At 36.3% G+C, this 21,764-nt stretch overlaps 3 protein-coding genes and 1 long non-coding RNA gene across 5 annotated transcripts in view; 2 read left to right on the plus strand and 2 right to left on the minus strand.

Moving 5' to 3' along the window:
- LOC116172529 (5'-AMP-activated protein kinase subunit gamma-2) overlaps positions 1-21,764 on the minus strand; it is a gene marked incomplete at its 5' end in the record, with an annotated part of 243,750 nt that overhangs the window by 111,002 nt on the left and 110,984 nt on the right. The window contains 2 exon segments of the mRNA XM_031489763.1: positions 1,605-1,802; positions 1,966-2,310. Coding sequence (XP_031345623.1) covers positions 1,605-1,802; positions 1,966-2,310 — 543 coding nt within the window.
- On the plus strand, positions 9,518-11,261 carry LOC116172537 (serine protease snake-like). The gene is made up of 3 exons (XM_031489769.1): positions 9,518-9,693; positions 9,742-9,896; positions 11,120-11,261. The coding sequence occupies exons 1-3, from the start codon at positions 9,624-9,626 to the stop codon at positions 11,234-11,236; spliced, it is 342 nt and encodes a 113-aa protein (XP_031345629.1). The 5' UTR covers positions 9,518-9,623; the 3' UTR covers positions 11,237-11,261.
- LOC116172530 lies at positions 14,582-17,387 on the minus strand. Its single transcript, XM_031489764.1, has 2 exons — positions 17,168-17,387; positions 14,582-16,962 (listed from the first exon to the last, which is right to left on the minus strand). Exons 1-2 carry the CDS (start codon positions 17,278-17,280, stop codon positions 14,634-14,636), a joined length of 2,442 nt encoding a protein of 813 aa, XP_031345624.1. The 5' UTR covers positions 17,281-17,387; the 3' UTR covers positions 14,582-14,633.
- Positions 20,200-21,284, plus strand: LOC116172538. 2 transcript variants are annotated; one of them, XR_004145685.1, is made up of 3 exons: positions 20,200-20,453; positions 20,530-20,772; positions 20,818-21,284. It is a non-coding gene; the product is annotated as an uncharacterized LOC116172538 (long non-coding RNA). The 2 variants fall into 2 exon arrangements; XR_004145684.1 differs by having other exon boundaries at positions 20,200-20,772.

Raw genomic sequence — 21,764 nt, forward strand, 5'->3', positions numbered from 1 at the left:
TTATTTCTACACACGTATGGGTATCATAAAACTGTACTATTTAATCTTACCCAGCGAGTATCGTTTCTCTCACAAAATTGGAAATTAACTCAATTTCACTCCACAAATAAGGGAGTTAACTTTTCAATATCAAAAAGGAGTATACAACAACTCAAAGAAACATTCTGAACTTCAAACGGATAAAATTACTTTGTTTCCTTAGATACAATACGTTTGACCATTTTGGCAAGGAAAGTGTGGGAGAGGTCACATTTTGGAGATTGGAATTTAAGTAAAAGATTATTTTGTTCACATAAAAAAATAGGGTCCAAAGGTCCACAGTGTTTCGTTCGTTAAATCCATGCTCTAAGGTCTCTTCTTTCATTTTTGTCTTAGAAACCAATACATAGAAGGATTCAAATAAAACCTCGAGTAAAACTGTTGATAGAATAGGGCATGCCTGTAAAAATTATTCTAATATTCTTACCAGTATGGCATATACCCTCGCATATACCTAAGCAGGGTTGAAATTTTTTTTCTTAAGTTAGTTAGTGGTTTGCCAAACGTTGTCTTGGTCGTCGCTTTGGATAAAATACAACAGTAAAATAAAAGCCTTGATAGAAGATTTTTTTCCAGTGACTTTTATGGTAGGTTTATACAATCATTATCATTATGTCATATATCATTAAGAAATAGCCAATAGAAACAAAGGTATGGTTTCGTTGGTTAGCGACGCATAATAACCCTTCGTGTCTATTGGTTATTTCCTAATGATAGCATGATTGTATAAACCCTGATAAGAAATACCCACTAGAAAGATTTATTGTGCGTCGTTAACCAGCGAAACGCATAGTTATCATCAAACTTGGCTGCACAAATCTGTAATCTCATCGATGCTGTCCTCTATGGGATGGTTTCATTAATGAAAAGTGAGAACACTTGAGCTAAATCTGTAATTCTTTGGTACAACACTATGACCATATACAATGCTATGACTGACGAATATGTAGAAAAAGGGGTCAATAATGAACGTAATTGTTACAAATAAAATAGTGTTGATATTCTTCATGATTCTGATAATGTACCCAGCGAAAAAAACCTCACAGACGACATGGCCCACATCTTGTAGCCGTCCATGATCTGAGTCACAAAATGGACGGACGACATGACTTTCAATTGCTGTACAAAAACATTACTTGGCAAAGTCTGTAAGTCTGTAATTGACACAACGCAACGCCTAGTGATGAATAGGCAGACAGAGAAGTAAAAACAAAAATTCCCAATTTAATGAATTGCGACAAAAATGAAATACAGCATACAGACTAAATATGTACGCTACATATACGCAAATACTTCACAATACACTCTGCATTTGAAAGCTTACAGAATCGTTTACGATATGCAGTAAAATGTACCATCTAAGTTCAATCTCAATGTAACTCGTTTTGGAATCATTTTAAAAGCTTGATAATACACTATAGCCATCTGTGACATTACATGGAACTCATGATAATTTTGTTACAGATTCCTGTTGCACAACAAATATTTACATACTTACCGCTCACATAATAATATATATATTGTTGTATAACTTAAGTTACTAAATCAACACATCAACCACTCACCTTTCGTCTGTCTTCTGGAGGAACACTCGCATGCGAACGGTTCCTAAATATATCCATCACTTTAGTCATAGGACTTCGACTGGTAGATGCGGCAGTAACGGTGTGGTAATACTGGGTATGCGAACTTCCATCATCTCTAACCGGATGAGCGGATCCGTCTCTAGGCGTTTTAGGTCTAGCATGCATTAAGCCAGTATGCTGCAACAAAATAAGAAAGTTCGATTAGAATCATCGGAATAGCAGTAGATAAAACTGCCGTATAGGCAACCAACATTGCACTGCGGTTATAAGGCGACTATTGTATTAGTAATAATTGAATGACTTCAGCTGTGCCAACAAAAGAGACTAGAGTGAAACATACCACCATAGCATTTCGCATAGTAGCCATCAGCATACTTGATTTCTTTTTGGCCGCATCAGAATGCGATCGAGAGCGGAAAGCATCCAACATCCCAGCCTTCTTCGGACTTTGCAAATCCTCCGACTTTCTACGTTCGGCCGAGTTAGATCTAGAAGCGGATCCACTGCGGCTCGCATTCATTTCTTTTTTCGAGTCCGCTTTCGACTTGTGTTCCTTTTTCTTGCCGGACTCTTTCTCCTTCTTGCTATCCGATTTTGAGCCCCAAGTGCCGGAGCGAGGCCTGGTAAGTGTGTGCTGTTCCAAATCATCCCCGGAAATAACAGGTAGGGGTTGAGATCCAAGTTCCTGTAACAAAGTAATGGAATTAGTTCTGCGATCTAGTCCAAGTGCACACCGCAGTTAACACATCCTCAAAGCGAACTTGCTTTACAAGTGACATAACTGATATTGAAGCATCGTTAATTTTTTAATTGCAATCAGTATTAGCAAATACTTTAACACATTCCGTTTTAAATCACCATTACAATTGAGATAACTCACAGTATATGATAACTTTATTAACCAATCGCTCCTCAGACGAAATGTTAGTGTAAATAATAAACACTGGTATACAATTTTTATTTTTTATCTCCGAAACAATAATCTAATGTGATTAAATAGTTGCTCACTAGATTGCCACCAAGTCTTGGTTATTAGGAATTTAAAGCGGGTATGTATTAATTATACCATAATAGAATCTGTGGTGTAACCGAGAATCTGAGCGACTGAATTGTTACTGATTACTTGGTTAAACGGAAACGCAAACCAAACAAGATAATATCATTGAATACTAAAAATAACACTGTTACTGTTTTTCCTATTGTACTAATTAAGTATGGTAATTCTTATATAAGCGTTCGGCCCTTGGATCTATCTCATATTTACCATAACAGAAGCGAGCCAAGGAGTACTTAGTACTACTAACTGTATGCCATTCCTAGATGTTATGATTTATTTTGACTTTACTTGTTCCAAAAATAAGTTTCCAAAATCATTGTGGAATTTGTTCTATAAAATTTATGAAGGTAACTGTAACAGTGGAAGGGCTGGTGCACAATTGGCTACCAACTGAAATTGGCAACCCACAATGCTCTCTACAATACTCTTAGGTTTGCGCCATAATATGAGTTTGACTCAAAGCTTATTAGAACAGACCATTCAAAATGGCCTGGCTTGGTTTGCGGTGTTTCGTTTACAGTCGACATCAAAACAGCGCTAAACAAAAAAACGGTCATATGGAAGGGAGAAAGACAACTAAAGGATAAGTAATGTGCTTTTCGAATATTTTCCAACAAAGGTAGAAATGCGTTAATGATGGCCACCTTCTCTGTGGGTCTGTCCGACGCCGTAAGTATAATTGAGGAGATGAAATATTTTATAAGTAAACTTTTTTAATTTTCCTAGTATCATAGGTAGGTATAACTTATAAGCTGTACTGCAGGCAAAAAAGGAACGCAAAATTTTGAAATGCTACTTTCTGTTTTGGGTTGCAAATTCCAGCATTCCGTTTGGGTGTTGCGTTCGTAAAACCGTGAAAACCAGGGACTCTTGATTAATGCTTCATGATGATGGAAATTCAGTACAGGTTACAGCTAATATACAAAATATGTACAGTAAGCTTTCAAACTATAAACATTGAAGTTGAAGAAGTGATTCGATCATTTGTCTACCAACAATCAATGACATTCACTTCTTGGGCATTGAGATATAATGCGTTTTGCCGTTTTCAAAACGAAATTGATTCATAAATAAATAGAATGACATCTTTTACATAAATAAAGCGTAAATAGCACAATAATACGAATCTAAAGCCAAAAACCCGAAAGCATGAGAAACAATCCACCTTGACAATGGTAAGTATTAACTAATTAATGATAATATTATCATTAATGATCAACAATAATCTCGGCAGGCTATTCTTACCTATATATCGATATCTCCGTCCAAGTCTGGAAATATCGATATTATCGTTATATCAATAATGCTGACAATTTATAGATAATTTTTCGCGATACACTCTACTTAATATACAAAGTGTAACAAAAAAAAACCGGATATAAAAACATAACCCTGCAAAATGTCTCATATGGAAGATACGTCCTCAAAAATTCCTCAGAAACTATAATACGGAATTTTGTTTGTTTCCTTAGCTTGACTATTTCAAAACTAGGTTATTGAGTCGTTATTAGGCGCTTTCTTTCGACTACTTCGCAATCGTGATTTCAAAATCGTGATTCATAGGATCACGTTTTACGAAAGAACGCGCGAATTTAAATCAAAGTATGGTTAAGTTTACGAAGTAGACATTTGCATTCGAATTAGGTATTTTTTGTTTGAATTATGAACATAATTTAAATACAAGTGGAAGTACTTGCACGATTATGCTCCTCTTCAGTTACGAAAATTGACTAACCTAACATTTGAGCAAAAATATCTTTGCATTTCTAGGTTAGGAATTCGTGATCATAAAACTTTTATGTTCAGTTTGTTCACGATTTTAGCAATCATGATTATAATATCACATTTCGAAAGAACGTGATTTGACAATCCAAACGCGTTTGGATCACCGAAAGAAAGCGCCTATTATCACGATTAAAACCCCTAGATCAGAATGTTTATTGCATAAAATGCGCCCTTCTGGAATTTACAAAAAACAATCTCTAAACTATGAAGAATCACTTAGTTATTTATTTATTATATCCTCTCTTGTTTATTTATTTATTTATTATCCCTCTCATGTTCTGGGCCCTCAACAGGCTTGCGCTCAATTACAGTGTGAAGCGCATAATGCTTTTTAGAGGTGCCTCTGCGGAAGGTCTTAAGTTGTTCTATACTACTCCGGTATTTACCTTACGAATTAGGAAAATTGCAGGAAAACCTAATTCGGAGTAGCCGGCAGAATGCTAGAAACTGGTCTAAGGTAATTCCCATCTATGCCACAGATGAAAAATTCACCTCAACCCATGTTCGAAAACCCAACCTCCGGATTTATAGTCCAACGCTCTATCACTGAACCATAAAGCCGGTTCTGGACCCTCAACAGGCTACAGAGTGACCCGACTAATGCTTTTTAAAGGTGACCCTGCAGAAGGTCTTAAGTTGTAAGTAATTTATTGTGTTAATACATTTAAAAAATGCTTACACTCGTCCGTCGAAATCGTATAACACATAAAACACATAAAATACATGAGACATATAGAACAATATTAAATAACATGAAAAATCATTTAGAAATAAAACAATTAAACCATACAAACAAAAAAAATAAAAATACAAACAACAAAAAAAAACTTAAGGCGTTAAAGTCTTGAGGTCGTTATCTAAAAACTCTTGGATGTTATATATTGGATTTTCGCGTAAAAAAGTTTTAAGTTTCTTGGAAAAGAGTTGTTCATTTAGAGATTGGAAACAAGAAGGTAAACGGTTATACAACACAGGGCCCCAATAATTATGTGCCGCTTGCGACGTTTTTAATCGTAATCTATCATTATATATTTGATTTTTGTTCCGAGTATTGTAAGAATGAACATTTTTATGCGTTATATAATTTGATTTATTTCTATGAACGGACAAAACTGAGTCAAAAATGTATTGTGATGGAGCTGTTAGAATTTGCAACGATTTAAAGATATTGCGACAGTCCTCCCTGTAGCCAGCATTTACAATATTCCGCACACAGCGCCTTTGCATGGCAAGCGTTCTTTTCATTCCTGTAGAATGACCCCAGGCAATGATGGCGTAACTAATGATAGAATGTGCAAAGCTATAATAAACGCATGTTAGAACCTTCACAGAAACTGAATTTGACAAATGTTTTAGCATATACGCAACAGATGCCAATTTTGCACAAACTTTATTTTCATGCTGTCTCCAGGAAAGCCTGGCATCGATCTGCACCCCTAGAAAATTAATGGAGGCTATGTCTTTTCTACCAATATTTCTTAAGGAAAATTGAATTTTTTGTGTCTTACTATCGTTTATTACCAATCGATTGGCAGTAGTCCACATTTTTACCGCGGTTAGTGCATTATTAATTTGTTCCTCACTTTTAGTAGGATCAGTGGATGTAACTGTGATGGTTGTATCATCGGCATACAGCGTGAAGATACTATTCCGGTCTGACATGTAGATGTCATTTACATAAATTAAAAATAAAAGAGGTCCAATTATGGAACCTTGCGGAACCCCTAATGTGATATTTCGACAATTTGATTGTATGTTATTATATTGCACAAACTGTTTACGATTATTTAAATATGACCCTATTAACTGTGTGCTTTGACGAGAAAAATTATAAAGTTGTAGTTTTCCTAACAGTACATTGTGAGGCACTAAATCAAACGCTTTCGTTTGGTCGACAAATATTGACGTGCAAAACCTACGTGCCTCTAAGCTATGTATTACGTCTCTGGTGTAATTAAGTATCGCCGTTGTTGTAGATAGACCTTTCCTGAAACCGTATTGATTACTAGAAAAAAAATTATTTTCTTCCATAAATTTAGCAATCCTATTTTTTAAAATGACTTCAAATATTTTAGAAAAAACAGGTAAAATAGATATGGGTCTATAGCTGGCAGGTGCATTAATATCACCCTTTTTATAAAGGGGAATAACGCATGCTAATTTTAGGACATCTGGAAACGTACTGCATTGAAGACATTGATTTAATAACGATGTTAGTGGAGAAATAATAATGTTGATGATACATTTAATAATTTCAAAATTAAGGCCGTACGCGTCTCTACATTTGCTGGGTTTTAAAGATTTAAAAGAATCCCTAACTTCAATCTGTGACAACGGTGCACACACATTTAATGGAGATGAAGCCGTGCAGTGGGATGATAAATAAGATAGAGGATCAACAACACTGCTTCTCATATTATTAACTAAGGTAATAGCATCATTTATAAAGCCTTGATTAAAGGATTCCGCATCTATTTTGGAGGATTCAACAGTAGTTTTGGACTGACCTTTGATGACTTTCCAGATGGTTTAAGCCAAAATGAGTTTTTAGAAACTATGTAGTTAGTTATAGGCGTTCCTAAAAATACACAATCAATCGAATAAGTTGAATTTGTAAAACTGGGAATCGGGCCAATTTATGACTATTATTATTATTACAAATAAAAACTAGTATAAGTAAGTTTTGAATAGCTAAAGCCGAAATCTTGGATTCCACATTATATACGTTGCAAACTTACGCAATTTTTAAGAAATGACAAAGGCATTTCAAATTTTACGAAAAAGAAGAAGAAAAGGCAAAGCGTTCAAACAAAACAAAACAAGTTAAAAAGTAATCGTAAACGATTTACATAAAGCGCATTTCCACTTGCATTCATTTCCCATTTGTAAGATGCAACTTCTGTTAAAATCGTAAAAATCCGGCCACAAATATGAAAGATAGCGTTGCACATGGGCAATCCATTTTGACGTGCTACTTCAATTTCAGTTTATGAGAAGAATTTCATTTCAATGCTTTTCTAAATAAGAAAGTTGGAACTGCGCATGCGCAAACCTAAATTTTTAAAACTAATGTTAGATTTTCCTTTGTTCCAAGCGCCTAAGTATCAAATTTCACTTAAATAGTTCCATAGATAAAAAAGTTGGCACTGCGCATGCGCAAACCAAATTTTGAAATTGGCGTTTGATTTTCTTTTATTACAAGTGCCTATGTATCAAATTTCGTTTAAATTCTTCCATAAATAAAAAAGTTGGCACTGCGCATGCGCAAAACCAAAATTTGAAATTGGCGTTTGATTTTCCTTTATCCCAAGTACCTATGTATCAAATTTCGTTTAAATTCTTCCATAAATAACAAAGTTGGCACTGCGCATGCGCAAAACCAAATTTTGAAATTGGCGTTTGATTTTCCTTTATTCGAAGTGCCTATGTATCAAATTTCGTTTAAATTCTTCCATAAATACAAAAGTTGGCACTGCGCAAGCGCAAAACCAAATTTTGAAATTGGCGTTTGAAGTGCCTATGTATCAAATGTCATTCAAATACTTTTATAAGTAAAAAAGTTTGCAATTCGGTTTATAAATGGTCGAGATGCGAAAAGGGCACTGTGAATTTTGAATCGATTCGATTCAACTTTTGGCATTGCGTATTATATGGCTAAATCTATGCCCATATTGAATTTCATGCAATTCAGTTCATAACTAACGGAGATGTAAAAGCGATCGAACATTTCTAAACAAAGTTATCGTTCACACGGACAGATAGATGGACAGACAGACAAAGGAACAGACGGAGAGACCAACCGGCAGGCGACAGATAGCAATGCAAAATTATAAACGATCTCTAGGATCGTTAATAAACGGCAAAGTGTAAAATTATGGAACATGTAAAAAACGGTTTTTTGTTTTTTTTACAATAACTTTTTTTGTAAGCGGTACAGAAAAAATTCCTTCCTTGGTACAAGACTCGACACCATAACGAACCAAATAGCGAAAAAAGTAGAACAATAGCTCTTAAGATAAAAAACTAGTAGCGTCGCAAAGTTAGCGGACGGACGGACGGACGGAACGGACAAAGTGGCCACAATAGCGCATTTTTTTTTTTATTTTTGTGGAAATGCGCTAAAAAGCGTAGACAAACTCTATAAACGCATGAGGATTAGGATAATGACGTCACGCGCTCTGATTGGCGTTTGATATCACGTGACAAATGTAGTTATTTTTTAATTTTATGTTTACTAAAATCTAATAGTTTCTCGTGTACTTTACCAAAGAAAGTTACTTTGCGATACCCTGGCACCTTACTCTATCTTATGAAACAAAAATTTATTTGTTCTTTTTCCATTGTTATGTACCTACCCTATTTTGTTGTTTCTTCTTCACTCTTCCTTTTCTATCAAATTGTTTAACTAACATAAGTACAACATCTACTAACTGCCCTTTCCTCTAGTTTCACTCAAACGGGCCAGATCACCACACTTCTTCCTTTCCCTTACTATTACTACCATGTACCAGAACGGGCTCTTCCACTTACAGTTGCAACTGTAAATAACTAAGGCAGTCCCCAATCCTCAGAGGACCATCTCGTAAGCCTGGCCTGTTTTGCACATTTACTATCAAGAAAAGAACATGAGCTTACTTGTAGAAGATGTGATCCAGACGATGAGACGATATACCACATACTTTGTGAATGTTCCGCTCTAATCTAACTGATCCATATTCCATGTTGGAGGTATCCTGACCGGATAATAGACATATCTACGAATAAAGCCGCTTCACCTTTCAGCATCCTTAGGTTCATCTCACGTGTGGGATGGTGTGGTGTGACTGACGGTGCGGGGTCGGATGACTCGACTCACAGAAGTAATACGAAGGGTCCAAATTTGATACCTAAGCACACGTGGTCCCTGTTCACCCCACTATAGTAGTCGAGCGAATCCAGACCAGGTATCAATATATTAAATGGTTGTCCGAAGCCCGTTGATGATTTGAAGTTTGTATTGCCAAGGGCGTCGTTTGTTGAATCATAGTAGATAAGAATAATTAAAATTTTCCGCGATTTTGATAACCTAAATTTGGCATGAAATTCAAAAATATAGGCGTATACTTTCGGTTGACCGCAGTCAATATGTTTTATTAATTGGTACGTAAAAAATACTCATGCGGCCCATAATAATACTTCTTGTGCATCTTTGTGGCGTTTTTGGTGCCGGGGAACTTGCCAAACAAAGTAAGCCCGTATTGTAAACTACATATTATTCTAACGTAACACATTTAGAATGTATGGAATATTCGAAAGCTGTTTATGCTCAACAGAATAGCCCTCTACTTTTACCTGGCAGCCGAAAGGATACTGTTTCTGAATGTGGTATTGTTGAAGTTCCCTTAATAGTGGGTGGAACTAAAGCTACCAAAAACGAATTTCCTCATATGGTATGTATGTAAATGGCTAAATGCGCAGGCACTGTATATTTTTTATGTCACGCTAATCAGTGAAAAGTGTTATCAAAGACTATAACCTTTATATCTATAGTATTTGCAGATACCTAGGTAGATCTTGATTTAAAAAGGTAACAAAATGAGAGTTAATGAAAGCACTTGGACCATGGGTCGCGAGTTTGGGTGACCTTTGTAATGGAGATTACCAATTACGATTTGGCGTCTAAATAAACTAAACAAATATAGAAAACGAGCTCCTGGGTATGGCTATAGCATGTGCAAAACCAAATTTTTAACCTGATGTTATTTTTGCTTTTATTTAAAGTGTAGGTATATGTATGAAATTTCATTTAATTGCTTCCATAAATAAGAAAGTTGGCACTGCACATCTTACACAAAACCAAATTTAGAAAATGGCGCTACATTTGCTTTTATTCCAAGTGGCTATGTATCAAATTTCATTTAAATACTGTTATAAAAAAAAGTTTGCAATTCGGTTTATAAATGGTAGAGATGCGAAAAGGGCACTGTAAATTTTGAATCGATTCGACTCAACTTTTAGCATTGCGTATTATATGGCTAAAGCTATGCTCATATTAAATTTCATGCAATTCAGTTCATAACTAACGGAGATGTCAAAGCGATCGGACATTTCTAAACAAAGATATCGTTCACACGGACAGATAGAAGGACAGACAGATAAAGGAACAGACGGACAGACCAACAGACAGACGACAGACAGCAATACAAAATTATAAACGATCTCTAGGATCGTTAATAAACGGCAAAAGTGTAAAATTATGGAACATGTAAAAAACGGTTTATTGGATTTTTACAATAACTTTTTATAGCAATAAACCTTCCTTGGTGCAAGCCTCGACATCATAACGAACCAAATAGCGAAAAAAAGTAGAACAATAGCTCTTTAAAATGAAGAACTAGTAGCGTTTCAACGAACGAGCGGACGGACGGACGGACAAAGTGCTCACAATAGCGCATTTTTTTTATTTCTATGGAAATGCGCTAAAAATCGCTACTACCCCACCTTTTGCATTCCAAAAACCCCCACTTACTGGACTATAGTTTCAGTGTAGTTGTTGCATAGAACAATGAAGTGGAACAGTGACACCAATCTTGAAATCACCGCAGGATTTTTGATTTGTTTTCTAAACTATATGATATCTGTTGGCATCATTTCTAATGCAAAGTATTTGCAGGCTGTTATTGGATTTGGTAATACTAACTCACCTCCATTCACCTGGTTATGTGGAGGAGCTTTAATAAGCGAAAGGTTTGTCCTTACAGCGGCCCATTGTTTAGATACAGACAAGTAAGTATTTTTTTTACTTTTTGAAACTACCCAATAAACATACTATAATATCTACAGGCAAGTCATCAATAATCAAGTCACCGATTATTAAAAGTCATAATAACTAAAATAGTATAAACTTACGCTAGGGGCCCAAGCCTTAAGGTTTTTTTATTTGCAGAGCAGCACAAGTGTCAATAACATTGTTCACATGGACCTGTCCCCTTGAGTATGTGGCCTCCGCTCTCCGTAGTAGACGTAATTTGCCTTAGATTTGAAGGTGTAGTTTTCAAAACATTCCACATTGAAACTTCACGGGGCAAAAATTGTAGGCGAAGCAAAATCCACCAACACGGTTGAAAACTCTTGAACGCATCTTTAATTTTGACTGTTTACTAAAATGATGTAATTTTTTTAAAAGTTTCCGACGGGTAGCTCAGTGTTTTCCTGTATTCCAAGTGCCCATGTATCAAATTTCGTTTAAATTCTTCTATAAATAAAACAGTTGGCACTGCGCATGCGCAAAACCAAATTTTGAAACTGGCGTTAGATTTTCATTTATTCCAAGTATCAAATTTCATTCAAATACTTTTATTAATAAAAAAGTTTGCAATTCGGTTTATAAATGGTCGCGATGCGAAAAGGGCACTGTGAATTTTGAATCGATTCGACTCAACTTTTGGCATTGCGTATTATATGGCTAAAGCTATGCCCATATTGAATTTCATGCAATTCAGTTCATAACTAACGGAGATCTGAAAGCGATCGGATATTTCTAAACAAAGTTATCGTACACACGGACAGATAGAGCGACAGACAGACAAAGAAACAGACGGACGGACCAACAGACAGACGACAGACAGCAATACAAAATTATAAATGATCTCTAGGATCGTTAATAGACGGCAAAGAATTATGGAACATGTAAAAAACGGTTTTTTGGTTTTTTTACAATAACTTTTTTAGCAATAAACGCAGAAAAAATTCCTTCTTTGGTGCAAGCCTCGACACCATAACGAACCAAACAGCGAAAAAAGTAGACCAATAGCTGTTAAGAGTACGTTCTCTACATACGGCTAGGGAAGCGCTCCGCGGTCGGGTGGAGAGGATCGCAGTCGGAGGCGGGCATTAGCATATCCCTACTGCAGTATTTTCTGACCGATTTGAAAGGAACGTATTTGAACTTATTCGTAAGGTACGCGTACTTTCAAATTTGCACTGCTATACCATACCGGATAGTGCCTTGCGCGACGCAGTATACAATTTATAATTAAGAATCCATTACACGATAATATATTTCGGTACTTCATCGTGAACCATTTGAAAATTGTAACAAGTGGTTTAGCCTCGGGTTTAACTTGTGTTAGTTGTTCGACTCCATGCCCTATAACTCAAACTTGAGGCTTACTTAGTTAGGAAATAAATTTCGTGATAAAAAATAGTTACAATTGTTCCTACTATTCTGGATGAATTTTTGCGTACCAGCAATCAGTCAACTCAGTAAATTTAAAAGATTAGATATTACCTTGCAGTTTTGCGAAAACCTAGGTACAAAAACGTATAATACGATGTTTATTGGGCATAAAGCAGCGGGAGTCATGGCGACCATATTTCATCAAATATAACATCCTCACGCTCACCCTTCCATCGATATATATATATTGGAAGTATTAACACATATCTACAAAAATAAACACCAACTTAGGCGCAACAATCGTATATTGTAAAAATCAGATTTATAGATATTTTTTGGAAATTTTAACCGAAGATTCATCTAGTAAAGGCAAACATATCGCATATTGTAAACATTAGGTGTGTGCATGCGCACTGCGCAGACTACTCAAAGGCTAAGTTTCTTATTTATAAGAATATTAAATGCCTCAACTTATTTTCCTTTGTACGCATAAATAAGGGAATCTTTCGGGAATTTTCAAATTAGCTTTAAGCAACACAAAAATACCTTATGTTAAAAATATTTATTTATTATGTACAATGGTTTAATTCTTATAGTCATAAGATACACGACTCATTCACAGCAGTAAGGAAAAAAAATGGAATATTTTTATATACAGCGTGTTTCAAAATGAATAGAGGGGTTTTAACATGTTATAATATTTAATACATCAAACTTACAGCCACAATTGTTATATCAAATGAAAGAGAAACTCAAACAGTTTTACATTATAGCCTACAAGTGTTCAATGTGAGCACCATTCGTCACTTGGCATACGTCAAGACGGTATGCTAGTTCTTCCCAAACTTTGATGAGTGTCTCATTAGTAATTGCTGCAACAGCTGTTTCAATCCTGTTTCTTAAATCGGGAAGGTCGGCTGGCAGTGGAGGCACATACACACGGTCCTTAATAAACCCCCAAAGATAAAAATCACACGGGGTTAGGTCGGGTGACCGTGGAGGCCATGCGAAACAAGCCCTGTCATTAGGCCCCTTACGGCCAATCCAGCGGTAGGGTACAGTTAGGTTAAGCCAATCGCGTACCTCATTATGCCAGTGAGGCGGCGCACCATCTTGCTGAAAGATGAAGTTTTGTGGTTCATCATGTGTCAGTTGAGGGAAGAGCCATTGCTGTAACGTATCCAGATAAGAAGTACCAGTGATAGTTGCTTCACCAAAAAAGAAAGGACCATAAATTTTCTGCCGAGATATGGCACAAAAAACATTCAATTTAGGAGAGTCTCGTTGCACTTGTACCATCATGTGGGGATTTTCTGAGCCCCAAATCCTAACATTATGGGTGTTAACTCGACCACTAAGGTGAAAGGTCGATTCATCACTGAAGACGACAAGATCCAGAAAATCTTCATTGTCATGCAACAACATGTCGTTAGCGAAGTTGGCACGTAAAAGATGGTCGGTAGGCTTCAGAGCCTGTAACAACTGCAAACGATAAGGACGTAGCTCTAAGCGTCGCCGTAAAACTCTCCAAACAGTCGTCACAGGAATTGCTAATTCACGACTAGCCTTCCGAACGGATTTCATAGGGCTACGCGTCAACGAATTACGCACTTGCTCAACGCTCTCTTCACTAGTTCGTGGTCGTCCCGTACTCTTGCCTTTACAAAGGCAGCCAGTGTCTTGAAACTGATGATACCATCTACGAATGTTGTTATCACCTGGAGGAGCACAACCGAACTTAATCCGGAACGCACGTTGCACAGTAACAACAGATTCCGTCTTTGCAAACTGTAAAACACAAAACGCTTTCTGTTCTTTAGTCGCCATCTTTGCTATTAGCGCTTTCTAGCGGATTGCGGCGGAAACATACGCACTGATGCCAACAAACAAAAACTGTTTGAGTTTCTCTTTCAGTTGATATATCACTTGTGGCTGTAAGTTTCATCTATCAAATATTATAACATGTTGAAACCCCTCTATTCATTTTGAAACACGCTGTATAGTGTTTTTAGGTGTTTACTTTATCACTTTGTGCATTGGTTATATACTCCGGGTTTCTTATTTCTAATCCTCTTGTATGTCTAGGGTCTATAATTTCAGGCAAGAGACAATTAAAATAAAATTTATGTAATTTTGGTAGCATTGAATTTATAAAAAAAGTTCTATCAATTGGAATTTTTATACAGACAATTTCCTTTGGAGTCCATACCGCAAAATAACATTGTTCTTTGTCTGATATATTCAATTGCCCCTGGACTTGGTAGTAATAATTATGACTGGTCTTTAAATTATAGGTATCACCTTCTATGTCCAAATATGTTATCAGTTTATTTGCAACTGCTTCTTTAATAGTATTGTTTCTGGCTGAGTACGGACATTTAATTTCTACCAGACATCCTGAATTCACTTCAATTCCATCTGGAGAAGCACCAAGAAATGGCCAATCTTCATTTATAAAAAGGCCACAGCTGGAAATTTGCAAACCAAATTTTGATTCTAATTCTCGTTTTGCTCGGTCTTCATTATTTTTTCCCCAGGTCGTTGCCTTCGAAAAAAATTCTGTATACAAAGTGCCTTTTACAGTTGATGAACAACTTGTTGATTTTCGCATTTTGCAAATTTTTCCAAATATGGAGGATGTTAATAATTTTCTTCGATAGTGCTTCCATTCAGATGAATCGGCTTGTAGACGCGTTTTCTTTTCAATTTCTTCATATTCAGCTGTTGATTTATGAAGTGCTCTTATAAACTCGCTTTTCATTTCCTCAAACGTCTCTTGATCAACATCTGGCTTCTGGCAATTATCTCCATAGTCAGCGTCTGTGGAGGCAGAAGAAAATATTAATTTTTTTCTGGCTCTGCTTTGCTTGTGAACATTTTGCCTTCTTAATTTACGCATTTCCATTTCTTGTACAGTCTTTCCGGGGCTATACCCGCCAGTTAAGTGTTTATGCACGTTGTATAACGGTTGTTTACAGTTTTTTGAAACAACTGCAGAGTAACATCGGCCTTGGTAACATCTTCGCTGGGTATAGTTCACACGTTTTCCGCCAAGTTTTTGTGCAATAATTGAATTAAACTGTTCTACTACATTTGTCGTAACGTTTTCGAGTAAGCTTCTAGAGTGTCCTGCCAAATACCTTACTGCGTCCATTAGCTTTTCATCGAGGTTTAATGTTCGAAAATCAGACATGTAATTATTTTGGTCAGGTTCCGTTTTTTCACAAAAATAGCGTAATTCCGAACAATTCAAATGTTCTCCAAATATATGGCTTACGCTATTGATGATGTCCTTTCTCAGGTTTTTGATATTATCTTCTAAGCTTGTATTGGCTTCACTCCTTCTATACTTAATTGCCTTCACCACCGCCGTTCTGCAGCGTAAAATGTTGTTTGACAAAATATTTTTTAGTGATCCAGGAATACCCCTCATCTTGGAAAGTTCCTTCAGTTTATTGCAATAATTTCTGAGTAAATGATTGCTACATTCAATTTTCTCCACTGTACAGGTTTCATACGGTCTACTATCTAGTAGTTTTTTGTAACAGCTACTGTCACCATCAGCTATAAGTTTATTATAAATAAGCCCATACATTTCAAGGCTTGCACAAAAACCTTCAGCTATAATGTTCGCTTCCATTGCCGTTGAAGAAAGGTTCCAGTTTTTATAGCACGTGTGCGCGGCAGCTTCAGTGCCGATATTTTTAGCCCTTTGGCATACACAGCAGTACTTGTTCTTAACACCTAAATACAGAATCTTTTTTGATTTTAACCCTACTATTGCAGCAGTTCCAGAAAGGGAATTATAATTTCCTGTCCCTCTGTATGAACGCTTGGCCCAGCTTCCGTCGCCAACTACAGTAATCATTGGCGTTCCATTTACGTCTACGCTGCCACATTGTAAAGCTATCATTTTTTCTTCTTCTGCAGCCTCTTTCATGGATTTCCAAGCAAGGTCTTCCCATGCAGTGCATATTTCACTATGAATCTTCTTGTATAAAGAAAAACTTAAACTCGGAATGTTCATTGCACCAGTAATATTTACGAGTTGTGTGTAACCGCCTCCTACGTTCATGACTGCGGTAACTGCTGACGTATTCACGTCTACGCTTTGTGGACTTTCTGGACAGGTATATATAGATTTAGAAAAACCACACATATCGCATTTAAAAGTAAGTTTGGTTTGGTAACCCACTTTTAGTTCTTTTACTACTTGCAAATTCACTAAACTGCACCCAAATAATGTGGAATGAGTAGATAAGGTTTTCAAAGACTCGATGAATTTTTGTAGGTCTACTACTCGTAGCCCATCGATAGACACGGCTGAGGTTGAATTCCTAAAACAAAAATTAAGTTTTTTTAGTCACAATCAAAATGAGAATGGTGAGTTTCATAGCAATTGTGTGTGAATTAGAATAAGTGATCCTTCCAGAGTGTGTTAAAAACCTTTTAACACAGTCGCCACTTTTTCGTTTTTGTGAAGACACATCTTGTATGAAGCTGGTGTGCGAGAAATGATTATAAAATACTTGAATTACCTACCTTTTATTCCCTTTTACAATAGGCGCCAGTGATGGTTCGGTAGCACTAAAAATTTCCTCTTCATTTGGAAAATCATTGTTCTCTACCCTAAAACGGTATAAAGATAAACACATAAAAAATCGATATGGAAAATATTACGTTTTCCTTTTTTCTATCTCTGGGGATTCAGGTGAAGATTCGGTAATATTGGCAATGATTTCTACATTTGGCAGAATACTTTCCTTTTCCCTATAACATTATATAAAGATACTAAAAATCAAAGAAAAAAACATATGTTGAAAAATAGATAAAAAAGTAGATTCTAGTCAAACTACCCACTTCTAGGTTATCAAACACATCGTGTCGATGAGTAGGAACTAAAAATGGATGATTTATTATGTTGATGGGCAGCATTTAATTAAATATCGCTGTCCTCAAACTATTTAAGGTGGTAGCTGTACTAAAAAAATGCGCTTTTTTCCAGAACTATGTGCGTGCGCAAGTAAAAAAGTTTAGTTTTTAATCTAACACTACGGCCATATTTTGAATAACTATTTTACCGTAACGACGTTTTTACAGTGTTATGGCTCTAATTTTTATAATAACTGATTCTGTTTTTTATGATAGATCCCTAATTACAGTATGTCTCAAGTTACGTGACTTTTTGGACATGTGTTTGACACAAAAAATTAAAGAAATAGAGACATAACAAAATTTATTTATAAGAAAAATTCTTTATAACTCGACACAGCTTTTTATTTGCTAATTAATTGCTCCTTTTCGATTAGCCACGAGTGTCCGCAAGATAGGAGTATTACAATAAAGCATTGTAACACGCGTTTTTCATACTATTTTTTCTATTTCGGTGTCACAATGATGATTTTGTACAACTGTTTTCGGCCGAAAACAGTTGTACAAAGACAGTGATTATAGTCGTTTTTTTTTGGTAACTCATCTCTTAAGTTGGCAGTTACTAGTTAGTACAAGTAGGTACTTCCTTGGGTACTTCCCATATATATAATATATATAAGAGAAGTATATGGATAACCGCCTATGATTGCAATGTGCAAATTGTTCGCCATAAAAGAGAGCTGCCCTATTCCTTAGTCCTCAACTCTGTATTTATGCGCAAACTCCCCAAGTAAATATTTACTTCTCTCCGCCTACTTTTAAGTAGCGCCAATTTCAAATTTCATAACCTATAACTCGAAAATAGGGTTAAAATTTTATTAAACCATTATTGTGTGCAATTACCATATTTAAACACAACCACGCACCATTCGGAAACTTCACCCAGACTTCTATTCGCTTCATGCAGGTTCATATTCAACACATTGGCCCCATTCCACCTGCCGACTCCTATCACTATTGTCTGATCCTGTGATGTCTTTAGATAAGTATACTAGCTGGCCGAGGCCCACCCTCCCAAGACCAATCGCCGCCGAAGCGTTTCTTACCTGTTGACTATATCGCTTCGATTCCCCTACTAGCATCTTCACCGATCAGCGACGACAATTTGAATCTTCCCTTTTTTGTGCCCTCAACATTGTTTTCGACACACAAGGATTCGGGACCTGCAGTCAATGGCCTACTTGAATGATTTCACTGCCAACTCAAATCAGCGCTCACGTGCCACCCAGTGCGTTCTGGTTCAAGGTACTCCGTATCGTTCTGCTTGGAAACTGTAGCATTTTCACGGAGAACTTTCGAGCTTCCTCAGCGGAGTTTGTTTACGGTTACACCCTTCAACTTCGAAGGCAAACTTTGTAACGATTTAGAAACTTAAATTGCAATTGAAATGATATACCTATAGGGATTATATCTTGAATATAACATGAAATTGGATAAGTTCGCATCAGCTATAATATAAAGTGATACATTACCAATGTTCAAAGAAACACAATTAAATTAAAGACATTTACTGGTTTTAAAATAAAATTAACATTGTCAAGTTGGAAATCTTTTAGGTGTTAAGTGACCCCCATATAACTTCGTGCCCCCATCATGCTTGCGTGCATCCAAATCAATGCAGTCATAGCGGTTAAAATGACGAGAACACAACCTTGTTTTTACATCATCGAATTCCGATAGTTCACATGCTTGCAGTCACCGATTCTTGTTGCTTTTTTCACTTGGGAATCTAATAACAAGTATGGCATAAATGAATTGATTGCAGATAATTGCATTGTAACTTACTTGTGCCATGAAACCGAAGAATCCACTTTCCCACAAGTACCTGCATTTCTTTATTTCTAAGTAATGAACACACTAAAATTGCCAAACATTAGGTATTCCTTTACAATTATTGTGTATCACTTACGTATACTGATTTATATAACTACGAAAGGCTTCTTTACTATTAAAATTAAACAAAAGTTCAATAACTCATAAACAAAACAAACAATTTAACCTCAATCCGTTATGTCAAACTGGAGTGGAGTAAATCCTTGGTAAATAACACTACATAATAACACGCAAGCGCATTAGCGCCTAGTTCCCAACTAATGACAGAAGTATATTTCCATCCACTAACGTTGGCGATAGGCGTGTCCACTCGTTTATCCATATACTTCTCTTATATAAGCTGTATTCTTTTTACCACTTTTAAGTGAGCGTCTCAGCTTATCTCAGTTACTAATTGAGAAAAGTTATTCTTTTTAGCTGTCAACAACTGAGACGAACTAAGTCATTTTACCTCCCCCTTTACCCCAACTGAGCTTGCTGTTAGGTAGAGTTTTAAATTGAGCCGGATTGGAATTTTAAGTTTGAGGTTATAATTGTGTAAAAATGTCAACAATAAACTTTAGTACCCATTCATTCAATGCAGTGTATATTATTTTCAGTTAGTTGTGATGTGACTATTAACATTTAAAAAAGACAAAGAATTAATTATCACTCATCAACAATTTTTAAGGATATGTTTTTCTTGCTTGTACAAAAGAATAGGTATTACTTTTTAGCGGAGCGATTGCCTAGATAAATTCAGCTCAGTTTGTCTAGTTAAGTTAAAGTCGATTTCCTCACTTATAATGTAAAAAGATACACCTATAGGTACTTCCAAGATATATAGAGACTGGTAGGCGCGCTTATACCTGTAAAATTTGACGCCAAATGCGGCGCTAGGTAAACTCAATCCATAGATGGCGCCAGGGTGATCAGTGTACTTCAAATGAATGTCATTTAAATTGTTTTAGGTTATGATGTTATGACCAAAAATTTTGTACTTAGCGACTTGGTGTGGTTTGGCATCTACAGTGTGTTATACCTAGTTATTATTGCAAACAATTTCGGTAAATAAAATAGACAAGTAGGTACTAATTGGATGTATAAGCAAGCAAACTTGCACTTCGCACTGTTCACTTTGCTAAAGTTAAAAGTTACAGAGGAATGGGGGATTCCACTGAAAAGGATACTCGTTATCACAGTAAATAGTAGCGCAATACCTGCATTACTGACTTCTCACCTCGCCTAGCTGTCGGAGCTTGTACTGGATCAAGCGAAGTCAACAGGTCATTGATCAATGTAAACCATGTGAACAAACCAGGAGCCACCCTTCGTATATTAAGAGAAGCATCAAATGACCCTCACCTACACAATCTACGGTGTAAGCAATCATGCCGAGAGATGTAAGAACCTCTGACACAAAATCATTATTGTCCGTTTGATTACAGAGATTCTCGGCTGCTGAGATGTGGATTAGAGGAACTAGCAAAAGTCTACATTATTACTGTTAAGATGGAAGGTAGGGGACCCGACTTGTTCAACCTACCTTGTTATTTTATAACTTAATCTCGGAAGCTCCAGGGATCTAAATTCTTGATAGAAGGGGACTAGTGCAATAACTTTAACCAACTTCCGTTCCAGGAGTGTGGCAGTGCTGGAGGCTGAACTACAAAACGGAAGTAGGAAAATGTGGCTTATCCTAACCTTAGTCAACTTCCCATCTAACGCCTCTGCAAAACGACCAACTTCGGACTTCAGAAGAATGACAATCACTCCCATCACAGTGTGTGGGAAACACAACTACACTACACTTCTGCACAGCTTCCTTGCTGTCGGTCTCATGCCGAGTACAATTACTTAGTTGTCGCTCTCCTACTTTCCATGGAAATTTAAAATAAAGATGCGTTAAAACATACCCTTTTTCCATATAATTATCAGGGAAACAACCTGTTACATTTTTTACAAATATTTACAAATAAATTTTCTATAATAAACGTCAACAGTTTAACTAGACACTAGACCAATTTTGCTAGTTTCGCATATTTTTTTGAAGCTGCGCGTTGTGACAATCTACAAAACAAGAATTGTAATTATTGCATTTACACAAAGTAGGTAAATTATTTTGACTAAAAAAAAGTCGAAATGCTTCAATTACATACTGAAGGAACTTGAAATAAAGATGCATCACTAGTTAAGGGCGTATTGTGGTCTCAAATCAAACACTTTCTCATATTTGATGGTTTAATTCAAATTTAAATGACGTGTTGAATAAATTGACAGTTTTGTGAAGTACACTGGGATGGGTGGCGACATCTAGGGAGCGATTTTAACTGGCGCCGCATTCTGTCTTACATAATGGCGGCGAGTCATCCTACCATCTTTAATATATCTTGGT

This window comes from Photinus pyralis, unplaced genomic scaffold, assembly GCF_008802855.1.
Source record: "Photinus pyralis isolate 1611_PpyrPB1 unplaced genomic scaffold, Ppyr1.3 Ppyr1.4_LG5, whole genome shotgun sequence".
NCBI classification, from domain to species: domain Eukaryota; kingdom Metazoa; phylum Arthropoda; class Insecta; order Coleoptera; family Lampyridae; genus Photinus; species Photinus pyralis.